The sequence below is a fragment of the Mastomys coucha genome, unplaced genomic scaffold, assembly GCF_008632895.1.
Source record: "Mastomys coucha isolate ucsf_1 unplaced genomic scaffold, UCSF_Mcou_1 pScaffold9, whole genome shotgun sequence".
Lineage (NCBI taxonomy): Eukaryota > Metazoa > Chordata > Mammalia > Rodentia > Muridae > Mastomys > Mastomys coucha.
The window spans coordinates 42,368,658-42,381,580 of record NW_022196915.1 but is presented as its reverse complement, the minus strand read 5'-3'; the positions used below and the strand labels follow the sequence as shown (position 1 = coordinate 42,381,580).

General features: G+C 47.4%; 1 protein-coding gene across 2 annotated transcripts in view; it reads right to left on the bottom strand.

Annotated features, from left to right (window-relative positions):
* Nynrin (NYN domain and retroviral integrase containing) overlaps positions 1-6,989 on the bottom strand; it is a 22,775-nt gene extending 15,786 nt beyond the window's left edge. Inside the window, exons 1-2 of one of the 2 annotated variants that reach the window (XM_031361536.1) lie at positions 6,909-6,989; positions 6,369-6,583 (exon numbers count right to left, since the gene is read on the bottom strand). In XM_031361536.1, the coding sequence (XP_031217396.1) occupies positions 6,369-6,566 (198 nt within the window). In that variant the 5' untranslated portion in view covers positions 6,567-6,583; positions 6,909-6,989. Of the gene's footprint in view, positions 1-6,368; positions 6,584-6,718; positions 6,812-6,908 lie in introns of those variants that run through there. The other variant, XM_031361537.1, reaches the window with a different exon arrangement.
* Positions 6,990-12,923: the final 5,934 nt, after the last annotated feature.

Genomic DNA, 12,923 nt, shown 5'->3' with positions numbered 1-12,923 from the left:
TAGAAAAAAAAAAAAACTGGGAGCTAAAGAGATAGCTCAGTGGTTAAGAGCATTGGCTGTTCTTCCAGAGGACCTGAGTTCAATTCCTAGCACCATATAGTAGCTTACAATTGTCTGTCACTGGATCTGTTGCCTTCTTGTGGTGTGCAGGAACACTCATACATAAAATACACAACCAAATAAACTTTTTATTTATTTTTATTTATTTATTTATTTATTTATTTATTTATTTATTTATTTATTTGGTTTTTCGAGACAGGGTTTCTCTGAGTAGCCCTGGCTGTCCTGGAACTCACTCTGTAGACCAGGCTGGCCTCAAACTCAGAAATCCACCTGCCTCTGCCTTCCAAGTGCTGGGATTAAAGGCGTGCGCCACCAACTCCCGGCTCAAATAAACTTTTTAAAAAACAGAAAAAGCAAACAAAAGTAGGAGAAAACGTGAAGGGCCTGTAGAAACCGTATCTTCAGACAGGAACTGAAGAGGATAAAGTGGGAGGGAAGGGTCAGCAGCCACAAATCCTCCAGGCGGAAGACCATGAGGTCCAGGAGGAAGGCGGAGAGAGTACCGAGCAACACAGGAAACGAAAACAGATGTCCACACAGAGCAGGTTCACCGAGAAGACTCAGCATGTTGGAGAACACTACAAACTTGCTCAAGGGGAAACATCTCAGGCAAAGGGGCAGGACAAGAACAGCCTCCGGCTTCTCAAAAGCTCGGTGTCAACAGAGTGATGGCTTCACATTACTAAAACAAATGCTGCCCTTTACCACTCAATACCAGCTAAACTATAACCAAGTGACCTTCAGATATGCAACCTAGACATGTAGATTACAACATGTCTTTCCTCTTAGAAAATATGGGGTAAGCATGCGGCTCCATGGAAGAGCCTCAGTCCTGGGGAGTGGGAGGATATATAATATATTATATAATTATATAATATATTAATTAATATATAACATATTATACACACACACACACACACATATATATGGAATCTGCTTAATCCATTCTCTGCCATCATAACAAAATACCACATGTTGAGTCACTTAAATTGAGCACAATTTCACTTGGCTCCAGATTTTAGAGACTGTGAACCCCATGCTGAGATAGAGAACAGGCAGGAGAGCCCCCAAATGTATAACAGGCCCATCTCATCATAAACAACCCACCTCTTAACAAGCCATTCCTCTTACTACCTTTACAATTCCAGTTAAATTGTAACATGGTTCTCGGTAGGGACAGGCAGAGCATAGCAGCTCTACAGAGCAATCTTCAAAACAAACAAACAAACAAAGGAAACCAAGAAAAGAGCTAAACAACATCCTGGACGATAATCAAGAGGACCCTCAGGATGTCTGTCTTCATCTATTCTACCATCATTACTGAACACTGACTGGGACTGTCTTTATAGGAACCAGCTCACTCAGACTGTGGCTCGGGAAGCAAACCTCTCGCCTCAGCACTCCTCTGCTGGGGCACCGATCTACATTCGAAGTTGACGCTAGCCTGGGCTACATCCACATAACTAGACACTATCAAAAGAAAAAGAGAAGAAAGGGGTGGGAGGAGAAAGAAGAAGAGAAAAGGAAGCTACAGATGGATGAGCTCTATTAACCCAAGAAAGAGAATGGATTTAACGAAGAACAAGAAAACAGATGCCAGGAGACCGGGAACCTGAAGCCTCGAAGTGACAGACAGCGCGACCAGAGTGGAGCATAAAGCCAGGTCTGTCCACATGAGACTATCTGCATTTACATAGGCTGGCTACTAGAATTTGGAATGTTCTTCCAAAACCCATTTGTAGGGACTTGTTCTTGGCTGGACCCTCTCTGGGGATGGTGGGACCTTGGAAGGTGGGGGTCTAGTGAAAGGAAGGGAGGTCACCAGGACTTGCTCCTAAGTGGATATTGGGATCCCTGCCCTGCTTTTCTCTCTTAGCCTCAGCTCCTCTAAAGGGAAGAGGCCTCCTCCACTGTGTGCGCTCACTGTGACCCGTGGCACCACCACAGGCTCAGGTGAAGCCACCTTCCTTATAATTGTTCACCTCAGGGAGAAGAATGCAGTGAGGAGCTAGAAGGTTAAAACATCATCCATACGTACATAGAAAGGCAAGCAATTCGGAAAGGAGTTTTAAATCTTCGTTAAACCATAAAAGCAGAAAGAAAACAAAGGCACCAGAGAACTTCCTACCTGGATGATGAGCATAGAGGCATAAATGGAGCAAAATCCAAATATAGACTTAGAAAACTGAGACCAAACACGTTGGAAAGGAAGAGAGGGCATCAGCGTGAAGGACCTAACCCCTCACGTGTAATAACAGGAAAAAGAAAGCAAACATCCGACATGGGTCGGAAGGCAAGAGTATCTACATGCTCCGTGAGAAACCTGGAGACTCGTGAATGCCAGAAAGGTCCTGAAGGGCAGGGGAAAGATTGTTATCTTTTGTGAATTTTAAAAAGGCACAATAAGGGGGCTGGCGGGATGGCTCAGCGGTTAAGAGCACTGACTGCTCTTCAGAAGGCTCACAACCATCCATGATGAGATCTGACGCCCTCTCCTGGTGTGTCTGAAGACAGCTATGAGTGGGGTCAGAGCAAGTGGGGCTGGAGCAAGCAGGGCTGGAGCAAGCAGAGGTCCTGAGTTCAATTCCCAGCAGCCACATGATGGCTCACAGCCATCTGTACAGCTACAATGTACTCATACACATAAAATAAATAAATAAATCTTAAAAAGAAGGAGAAGAAGAAGAAGAAGGAGAAGAGAAGAAGAAGGAGAAGGAGAAGGAGAAGGAGAAGGAGAAGAAGAAGAAGAAGAAGAAGAAGAAGAAGAAGAAGAAGAAGAAGAAGAAGAAGAAGAAGAAGAAGAAGAAGATAAGAAAAGAAATCTCAGTGGAAGTTTTTACTATGTGGCTGTAAACCTCACATAAAAAAAAAGGCACAATAAGGGGCTGGGGAGGTGGCTCAGTGGTTAAGAACACTAGCTGCTCTTCCAGAGGTCCTGAGCTCAATTCCCAGCAAACATATGGCTCACAATCATCTGTAATGGGATTTGATGCCCTCTTCTGGTGTGCCTGAAAACAGCTACATTATACTCATCAACATAAAATAAATAAATAATTTTTAAAAATAAATAAAATAAAAAGGCACAATAACTATTACATGTAAATTACGTGATTAAAAAAGCTTCTGGGCGGCCGGGCAGTGGTGGCACACGCCTTTAATCTCAGCACTTGGGAGGCAGAGGCAGGCGGATTTCTGAGTTGGAGGCCAGCCTGGGCTACAGAGTGAGTTCCAGGACAGCCAGAGCTATACCAGCACTCAGAAGGCAGAGGCAGGCCAATCTCTGTGAGTTTGAGACCAGCCCTGTCATCTATAGAGCATATCCCAGGACAGCCAAGGCTACACAGAGAAACTCTCGAAAACAACAAATAAAACTTTAAATTAAAATTTAAAATAATAATAAAAAAATTTTAAATTTACATTTAAACAAAAAGATTAGGTTCTCAGTCACGACACAGATGTATGTAGGCAAACATTTCCTAATCAGCTCACAGGGAAGGGGTACAACCCTAGTGTAGAGCATTTGTCAATGTCTACAGTGTAAATATTCTCATGGTGGCTATAAATAGCTCTCCAATAGCTTGCAAAGTTCCTAAAATTTTAACAATGGGTTTGTGTGAGTCAAATCCAGCATACACCTGACCACAATCAGTTTCCATGGTTCTGTTCACTGAGTGCCAGGGACAGGCCAACTTCCATCTTTCAACCAGAGACTCCAGAAGCCACCTCCACTACCGCTGTCTTCGGATTTCCCGTCACCTCTATGCATCTTCTCCAAAAACAAGAGAAATAACCACATCACCTGTCCTGTCTGGTGACAAGACTCAACCCATCCTCATAGTCGGTTATGCAGAATGGAGCAGAAAGGACGCACAGGTTCAGCTAGGGCGGGGCTCACTTAACCACTGTTCAACTCCCCTCTCCACTAGGTGATTTCATCTCAGGGGAGCCTGCTTCCCTGGGATTTGTTTTCCTACCTGAGGTGTGGTACACAGCAACATCTCTGATACTTCCTAAATCCTGCCACTGCGTAAGAACTAAAAAACACAAGTTTAACAGAGATTTTTTTTCCATAAGGCACAAATAATATAAAAACATATCAGATCCTACTCTAAGTGAGCCTGCATTTTTCTTGACCCTTCTTCCACTCAGACCAGAACAAATGACTGACCTCACTGTCCCTCCCCCATCTCTCCCAAAAGTTCTCTACTAGTTGACCTATGTATGGAAGGCAACCGCCAGAAGGCAAAACTCCAAGTCCCTACAGCTACAATTGGGGTGGGCCACACTGCATCCTTCTGAAAAACCAAGGCATCCTCACTTTAGGAAAAGCTCACAGAGCAGGTAATCAAAGCCCTTCAGTCTACAAAACATCAAACTGGGAGAAAGACTTTGTCCGCTGTAAAGCTAGGTTAGCTACTAACCGTAGCACCTGACTTCTGCCCCGTGTTGTTCTCTACATTTTGCCAAGGTTTTTGAGCATGCATTCTTTCAGTTGGCCCTCACAATTCTTACATGAGAAGAGTGTTACTACATTGTTTCAAGAACGAGGGAAAAAAGGTTCAAGATGGCTGAATTATTAGACCTGGACCTCTTCAAACTATGCTTCTCTATTTGGGCTACGATAGGGTAACAACGTGTCAAATCCAGACCTCCTGGAAACCTTATCTTCCCCACATTCCACTGTCCCTTGCCCTTCCCCCTCCCTCCTTTTCTTCCTTCTGTCCCCACTAGTACAAGAAAGGAAGTTACCCAGGATTCCTGCAAGCTGTTCCCACCTTCAACAATGCCTCTCTCTGGGGCAATGAGGGACACAAGAGGAAAATGACAGGGCCCCTGGATCCACTTAGCAGGGCTTGGAGAAAGAAACTTAGGGGCGAAAATCTGTAGCCCGAAGAGGCAGCGATGCTGACAAGCTTGAAGCTGACTTGAAGTTTAAACAAGAAACACAAAGTGGCATATCTCCAGCAGAGCTATTCAGGAGGGCAGGAGAAGTAGGGGGCTCGGTGACAGAGGGTCTACGTGGTATGCACAGGCCCAGGGTTTAGTCTCCATCTTAAGGAAGTCTCTGGTCGGCTGGTTAGTTCTCCATGAAGGCTGAGCTGTGGTACTTTACCTTAACGATAAGATTAAGAACGTAAAAGAGCCCCCAAAGCCTCTTCTTAGGCTACCCTACCCCAGCCTCTGAAACTAAGGGGCCCTGCACATCTGTTCTCTGGGCAGACACCTCTCCCCTCCCCCAGCACCTCTGTCAGAACTGGAAAACTGCTGATGCAGCAGCTTACTGGGCATGTTTAGGGAGAAATTTCCCAGCCTCCCCGTCCTTCTGCCGGCTGTGTTCTGGGTCTCCCCTACCTAGGCCCTGACCAACGGAGATATGGGTAAAGCTTCAGCCAAAGGGTTAAGACTAGCATGTATCTGAGAGAAGGGAGCCTAGAGCATTCCTACAGGAGAAGATAAGGGAATCTGAGGGGCCCTTGGGTGTGACTGAAGCAGAGGGAGGAGCTCACACAGAGAAGCTGGTAGGAGAAGCCAAGTTAAGTGTAAAAGGGACAAGCTGTGACCTGGCCTGTCCAATATCCAGCTCCATACAGCGGGCCCTTTCATCTCAACCTCCATGATTCCCTGGCATCCCAAGGCACTGGCTTCCAGAACAGATCCATCCAACCCTGAGCCTTTCAGAGAGGCTGCTGGACGCGGAAAGAATACGGGGCAGGGTCTTAGATTCTGGCCCAACCTCCACCAACCTACTCCTTCCTGACTCTGATGACTGAGGCAGCCCCTCACCCTCTCTGAGCCCTAGTGCTTCGTCTATAAACTGCCAACGCTGCTCTACAAGTGTCTCTAGGGCCCTCCTCCGGTCCCAGTACTCAGAGAAACCGCCCAGGATTTAAGCAGACAGAAAGGATGGAGGCCTTCCAGTGTCTTGGTGAGAACAAAGACGTGTGTTGCAGAGGCCACAAAAAAAAAAAAAAAAAAAAAAATGCAGGCCCTTCCACTGATCCCAAGATGGAAAATCGGGGCCCGCTTCTGACCAGAGAAGGCTCGCAGAAAGAGACTCTCAGCAGAGGTTCTCTCAGCACACTTAAAGGACAGAAGTGACATGCAAGAGAGGGGTGGGGCAGAAGAGAAAAAAAGGAAGCAGAGGAACAGAACTGGGGCCGCAGATCTGGAGGGAGGGAGGCCCAGACCCTGCACGCCAAGCAGCAGGACGCAAGCTCAAGGCCTCTGGGCACTACTGATTGTTGAGGAGTGAGGGAGAGGATCTGGCTAGAAGGGGTAAGAAAGAGCAAAACGAAGCTGTTTACCTTGGCTTTGCCCGTATTTTCCCGGGGTCCCTCCAGCTGCAGCCAAAAGTAAGGGGTGTCAGGCCGGCTCTGGAAAGCGGTCACCTTGACCCTGAAGATGCGCTGGACTTGCAGCCGCTGCCGATGTACCCGGGGCTTCGATTTTGTCTGCACCATGAACCATTCCTGCGCTGGGGGCTTACCCCCCGACAAAAGCATGGCTGTCCCTCCGGCCCCTGGAAAGCGTGAGAAGTGTCACGGGTCCCAGCACCGAGGCCCCCAGCCACCTAGCCCCGCAGCCTAAGCCACGCCTCCCCTCCTTGTGGCGCGCCCCCCGCCACCGCCTCCCTGCTGCAGGATCTGCGACCCACCCGCCTGAGCTCCGCACCCGCCCTCCCAGCTCTGTCCCTTTCCGCCGCTGCACAGGAGACAAGCCCTTCCTGCTAGGGGTTGTAGCTAGGGGTGGAACCGGGCAGATTCCCGCCGCCCTTCCTCCCCCCCCTTAACCACCACCCCCTCCTCCCCCTCGACCTCGAAGCCAGGCCCCCTGGATAAACTCGCCTGGGCTGCTGGATGGCTTAAAGGGGCGCTGGAGACCGAGGGAGGGAAGGAAAGGAGGCTGGGAGGACGGGAGGGAGAGGGCCAGACAGGGTCTTGGAAGCAATTGTCTTCCACTCAAGTTTCGTGTTCAGGGGTCAAAGTTCCTTCCTCGAAGGAAGAAAAAGGAAAGACTGAAGAGTTGGTCTCTGAGACCCTGTTTTTAGATTTCAAGCAGTGCTCTATACACACACACACACACACACACACACACTACATATACACACCACACACACTACACATACACACCACATACACACAAACACACCACACACACACACTACACATACACACCACATACACACAAACACACCACACACACATTCACACACACACACACACACACACACACACACATACACACACGATCTGTCTGGACTTCCCTTGAAAACCCTTTACTTCACTCACCTCTTTATGGCAGGAAAGGGTTAAGGGAAAATGGGGTGGAGAGACCACAGAGGCTAGGGCCTGTAGAAACTATAGGCTGGAGGCCAAGCAGGAAGTAAAGGGTTACAGCTCTGACCCCCACCCCCCACTCAAGTCTGGGGACTGCCTGGAACTGGCTAGAGGCCCAGACCCTGCGGAAGCCCCCCAGGGCTGGAGGGGCAGGGAGGTTAGCTGCTAGAGTTTTCAGGCTCGTGTTGTTTATGAGAACCCCTTTTTAGCAAGTGTGAGTTAGAGTGTGAGGAGCCAGTGGGAGGTGGGGTCTCCAGTCACCCTTATCCACAGCCATCTGGTTGGCATCAGTGGTCCAAGACTAGCCCTGGGCTGGGGACACTTTCAAAACCCTAGCTGCCTTGGAGACGTGCTCAGTACAAAGAACACTTTATGTGGTCTTGTAGCCTGAAGTAGCCTGGTGCTGGGAAGGCACAGTCTGCAGCCGGGGCCTCAAGAGAACCTTACTTTCAAACAAACTAAGAATCACAGTGTGACAGACACAAGTATGACCTGACCCGTGGGAACAAAGGACAGCTGATTTTTTTTTTTTTAACTGAGTCCTTTCCTTCGGTGTTACAGAGCCACCTATGTGTGTGTGCAGGCCAGTGGGGAGGTGCATGAGGTACAGAAGGGGCCGAGGGGGAAAAGATTCAGGTTACTGCCAGACTAGACCGGATAGTCAAACCCCACCTTTGAAAGGTCTTATCCCGGGACTGGAATTCAGAAAAGGCTCCTCTACCCTGCCCCTCGGGAAGGCTTTGAAGTCAAAGGCTGTCTGAGTGACCCCATTTCTCTCCACTTTCCCTGCCTCTAATTGTGCTGTCTATCAAAAGACAGGCTTGGCGGGGCACATCAGAAATTCCAGTATACAGAAGGCTAAGGCCAGGGGCCTTGACTCAGAAGAGGATGGAAGATGTGCCTCAGTTTCCCTTCCAGGAAGGAGGGATAGGTGGGGAGCCACACTGCCTCTCCCCACCCCTTCTGTTAGTGATGCTAAATTCTTTCTGCGGGGTGGGGGTGGGGGGGTGGGGGTGGAGGAGGGGCTAATGATTGTGAACTACAAACACAGTTACTATTGTCTGGGAAAGGCCCCAGGTTTAATACTATATTCAAAGAGGCCATGTGGAGGGCAGAAAGAAGCCAAGCATAAGATACTTCATAAACAGATTCTTTTAGAGCAATTTATTTAAACTTTGGTGCTCTGTTACTTTTAACTCACAAACATAGTCTGAGGCACAGGATGGAGATCAGATCTTACAGGTAAACTTATGTAGTTCAGGTACTGGATTACATACCAGTGTAGCTGTGTGCAGTGTACCACGACACTTGCTAACTGCTTGTCTCCTTTCCCGGATCTTGTCTTCCTCCCTGCCTCGGCTCAAGGCAATGTGTCCTAGAGATTCTCTCCCCTAGAGATTCTCTCCTCCTTGACTCAGCCCTTACCACCTGCTCATCCATGCACATGGATGAAGTGGATTTGGCCAAAAGGCTGGCTAGCATCCGACTTTGTCAGGAATGAGCCTGTGAACCCTCAAACAAGTCAGCAAGTTCCTTGGTCAGGGTTCAGGTGTCCCCTCTGTTGACATATTCACTGGGTCAAGTTCATTCAACAATTTCAACACTGATTTATCTGCTAGGAGCCAGGCTCTTGGGTACAGCTTTGACTTGGGTCTACTTGCTTGTTGGAATGAGTCCTATATGACTCAGACTGCCCTAGAATTCACTATGTCATTCAAATTGGCCTCGAACTAGGAACAATCCTCTTGTCTGTCTCCCAAAGGCTGTGGTTCCTTGCATGAGCCAACATACCCATCTTCTCTTAACAAATTTTGATCCAAGTATCTTCCCAGATCAACTACATTCATCGGTTTTGATGCGGAGGAAGGGAGTGAGTGGGAGGTTTCGATCAGGGTTACTCTGTGTAGCCCTGACTGTCCTGGAACTCGCTCTGTAAACCAGGCTGACCTCAAACTCAGAGATTCCCTGCCACCTGGCCTGGCTTACATTCATTACTTCTTTACCTACAACATTAGGTTAAACAGTGCTTGCTTGTGTTAGAAGCCTCCTGAAACCTGGCCCAAATCTACCTTGAGTAGAAGGGCCCTAGCTACAGAGGAAGTAAACATCAGACAAGTGTCTAAGCAGAAGCCCTGCCAGGAATCGGTTTGCAGGAGGAATGAGAGGCCTCCAAGTCAAAAGATCTGGATTAAGGGCCCCACACTGTGAGCTTGATTGATGGATCCTTATCCTTCCAAAGATTTGGAAGGAGCTGCAGTTCTGTCATTCAAATACCTAGCCCAGGTCCACACCCATCTGAGTTACAAGGGATGGGGTGGGGAGCTTTGTAAACCAGATAGCCCTGCCTGGAACCTTTCTGTGACAATATCTAAGAGGCCAGCATCTCCTGGACTTTGCAGTATTCTCTAAGCATCTTCCATTCATGGATGGCTCCCGTTAGAGCAGAAGTGACTTCCTGGAGGCATATAGAATTGTCAAAGTCTAAACAGTCAGAAGGAGGCAAGAGCCAAGGAAACCAGTTACTGCTCTGTAGATCACTACGTAGAGTGGTTTCCCCAGAGTGCTCAGTACAGAGGTGGAAAACACAGTGTTCTCAGAGGAGGTGGCTGAGGATGATTTACAGAAGGGTCTTGCCAGGCAGTAGCTCCTGCCAGTAACCCACCACTTGGGAGGAAGAGGCAGGAGGACCAGGAGTTCAAGGTTCAAGTTCTTCTGGGTTCTAAGGTATTTATGGTAGTTTTAAAATATACATGTATATATATGTATATAGTTTATATAGTTTTCTATTTTATGCTAAATTAAAGACAAGGAGCTGGAGGGTTGGCTCAGTGGTTAAGAGCACATATTGCTCTGGGCAGAGGAACCAGGTTCAGTTCCTAGCACCCACATGGTGGCTCACAACTGTAACCTGACTTTTACTACTTTGTGGGTTCTTTTTAAACTACCCTTCTCCACCCCATTCCACCCTTCCAATCCCCCCAACACTAGGTTGGAAAGAAAGAAGGTTAGAGGGGAGGGGGCATTGATATCCTTAGACTTCTTCCTGCTCATTAGAGATGTCAAGTTCCTCAGGGCAAATTTGATCTTCTCCATCAGAATATCCAATTTCTTTTTTCATCACTTCTCACGTGACCACTTGACAAACCATAACAACACAGCCAGCAACCAGCAACCAGCAGCAGCCAGTGCACTCCTCTTGGGACTCCAGCATTTATGCACCTTCTCAAGAGTCCCCAGAATTTCAAATGTCATACATTTGCAGAAAGTATCCACAGCTGGCAAAATCACACCCCAGCTACAGCACAAGGCAAACACCTGGGATTAAGATAAAAACATATTACTATGACATGTCTGTGTTTCTAAAGGAACCAAAATTCAGGGCTGAAGAGATGGCTCAGTGGTTAAGGGCCCCGACTGCTCTTCCAGAGGTCCTGAGTTCAATTCCCAGCAACCACATGGTGGCTCACAACCATCTATAACGGGATCCGATGCCCTGTTCTGAAGACAGCTACAGTGTGCTCATATAAATTAATTAATAATTAATTAGTTAATAGAAACCAAAATTCTTACTACACACAACCATCCCTAACTCCGGTTCCAGAGTATCGGATGCCCTTTTCTGACCTCCGAAAGGACCAGTGTGCATACACACATGCAGGTAAAACACATACATAAAATAAATCAAATATTTTTAATTTAATAATTAAAATCAAGGATAAAATGCAAGATACCATTATAACCTGTGCCCTTACCTCTTAATGTCTTATTACTCGTATGTGTGTGACTATAGGTGCTCTGGCGCCACAGCACACATGTGGAGATCAGAGGACAGCTTTTGGGAGTTGATTCTCTCCTTCCATTGTGAGTCTAGAGGATGAACTCAGGTCATCATGTCTTACCGTGACCCCTTTTCACTGGCTTAGCCCTTCCAACCCTACCTTTCTTGTATTTACTCACTTATTAAGTTTGATGATAGGTCTCATGTAGCCTAGGCTAGCCTCAGTCTCCCTATGTAGTCAAGTTTAATTGTAAACCACTAATTCCCCTTCTTCCAACTGAGTCCTGAGATTACTTCAACCTGGTTTAAGGGGTCCTGCAGATCAAACTGAGGGCTTTACAGATGCTAAGCAAGCACTCTAACTCCAACTGAGCCCCATCTCCAGCCTTTTTTTATTTGTACGTATTATTTTTTTAAGGCAAAACAAAAACAAAACTACTATCAGGAATACCCTTGCTATTTTCTGGAACTTAGGGGTCTAGTTCATAGGTTAGACCGCCTTACTTCCTTATCTATTTTGCCACAAAGGGAAACTTACTAGTAGACAACATATGCGCACTAACCTTTTTAACTAACAGCCTTTTGTCTCCAAGTTTTGCATTCCTAAGGGATCCGCTTTATCTGTCCTTGACTATAAAACAATGAATAGATCTGCTGATTGACGCACTGCTGACATACAATCCTGTAACACACTCCTGCACACACGGCCTGCACACACCTTCCTGGAGCTGAATTGCTTCAGTAGATGATATGCACATAGATAGGAATGGTTCTCCAGAATCGTGGTAATTTAGAACTGCGGGAAAGTATCAAAACATTAAGATGATGGAGCAAATGCTAAAGAAAAGGAGATGCACATGCGCATGCCAGGTTCCTGTGTGTGTGTGTGTGTGTGTGTGTGTGTGTGTGTTATCAGAATTCATCCTCCTGCTTTTCACCACTTTTAGATTATTTATTTAATTTACTCATTTTTCAGAGATCTTGCTATGTAGTCCAGGCTAGCCTTGAACTTGTGATCCTCCTGCTCCAGACAAAGTGCTGGGATTATGGGCACAGGCTGCAGCATCCTGCTTTGTTTTCAGACTTCCCCTACCCTCAACTTTGTATTGATTCTTTGTGAGTTTCCCATCATGCACCTCAGTCCCACTCATTTCCCTGTCTCCTTGCATTCACCCTCCACCCTGACAACCTCCCCCCAAAAGAAAATAAGAAACAAACAAACAAAAACAAAACAAAACAAAGCATAGAAAACACCTCGTAGAAGCTGTAGTGTGTCACGGTGTGTCCCACAGTGCACCCCTCTGTCCACACGTCTTCACTTGCAAATGTTCATTGCAATGAGTCATTGGTCTGGTTCCAGGCCGCTGGCTTCTGACACACCATCAATATTAGATCCTCACAGGACTCTTGGACATCCTGCTGTTGTCCTGTGTCATGGAGATCCTGCAGCTTTGGATCTGCAAGACCCGCCCTTTCAAGAGAGCCAACAGCTCACAGGTGATGTAGATTTTGGGGTGGGCCAACCCAAAGCCCTGGATCTGGGCCTGGATGGTAGCTGAGCTGGTCAACCTCCCTTGTGTGTACCACCAGGTGAACTCTCCCTCACTGCCCCCCAACTAGCCTAGCCAGTGCCACCTCCAGCTCTGAGCAGGGTCAGGTCTCCTGCTCTCATGCCCTCAGGGCTGCTTACTGGACTCCTCCTAGGTGAGGCTTGGGGTCTACTCTGCCAAGTGCTGCAGCAGGGG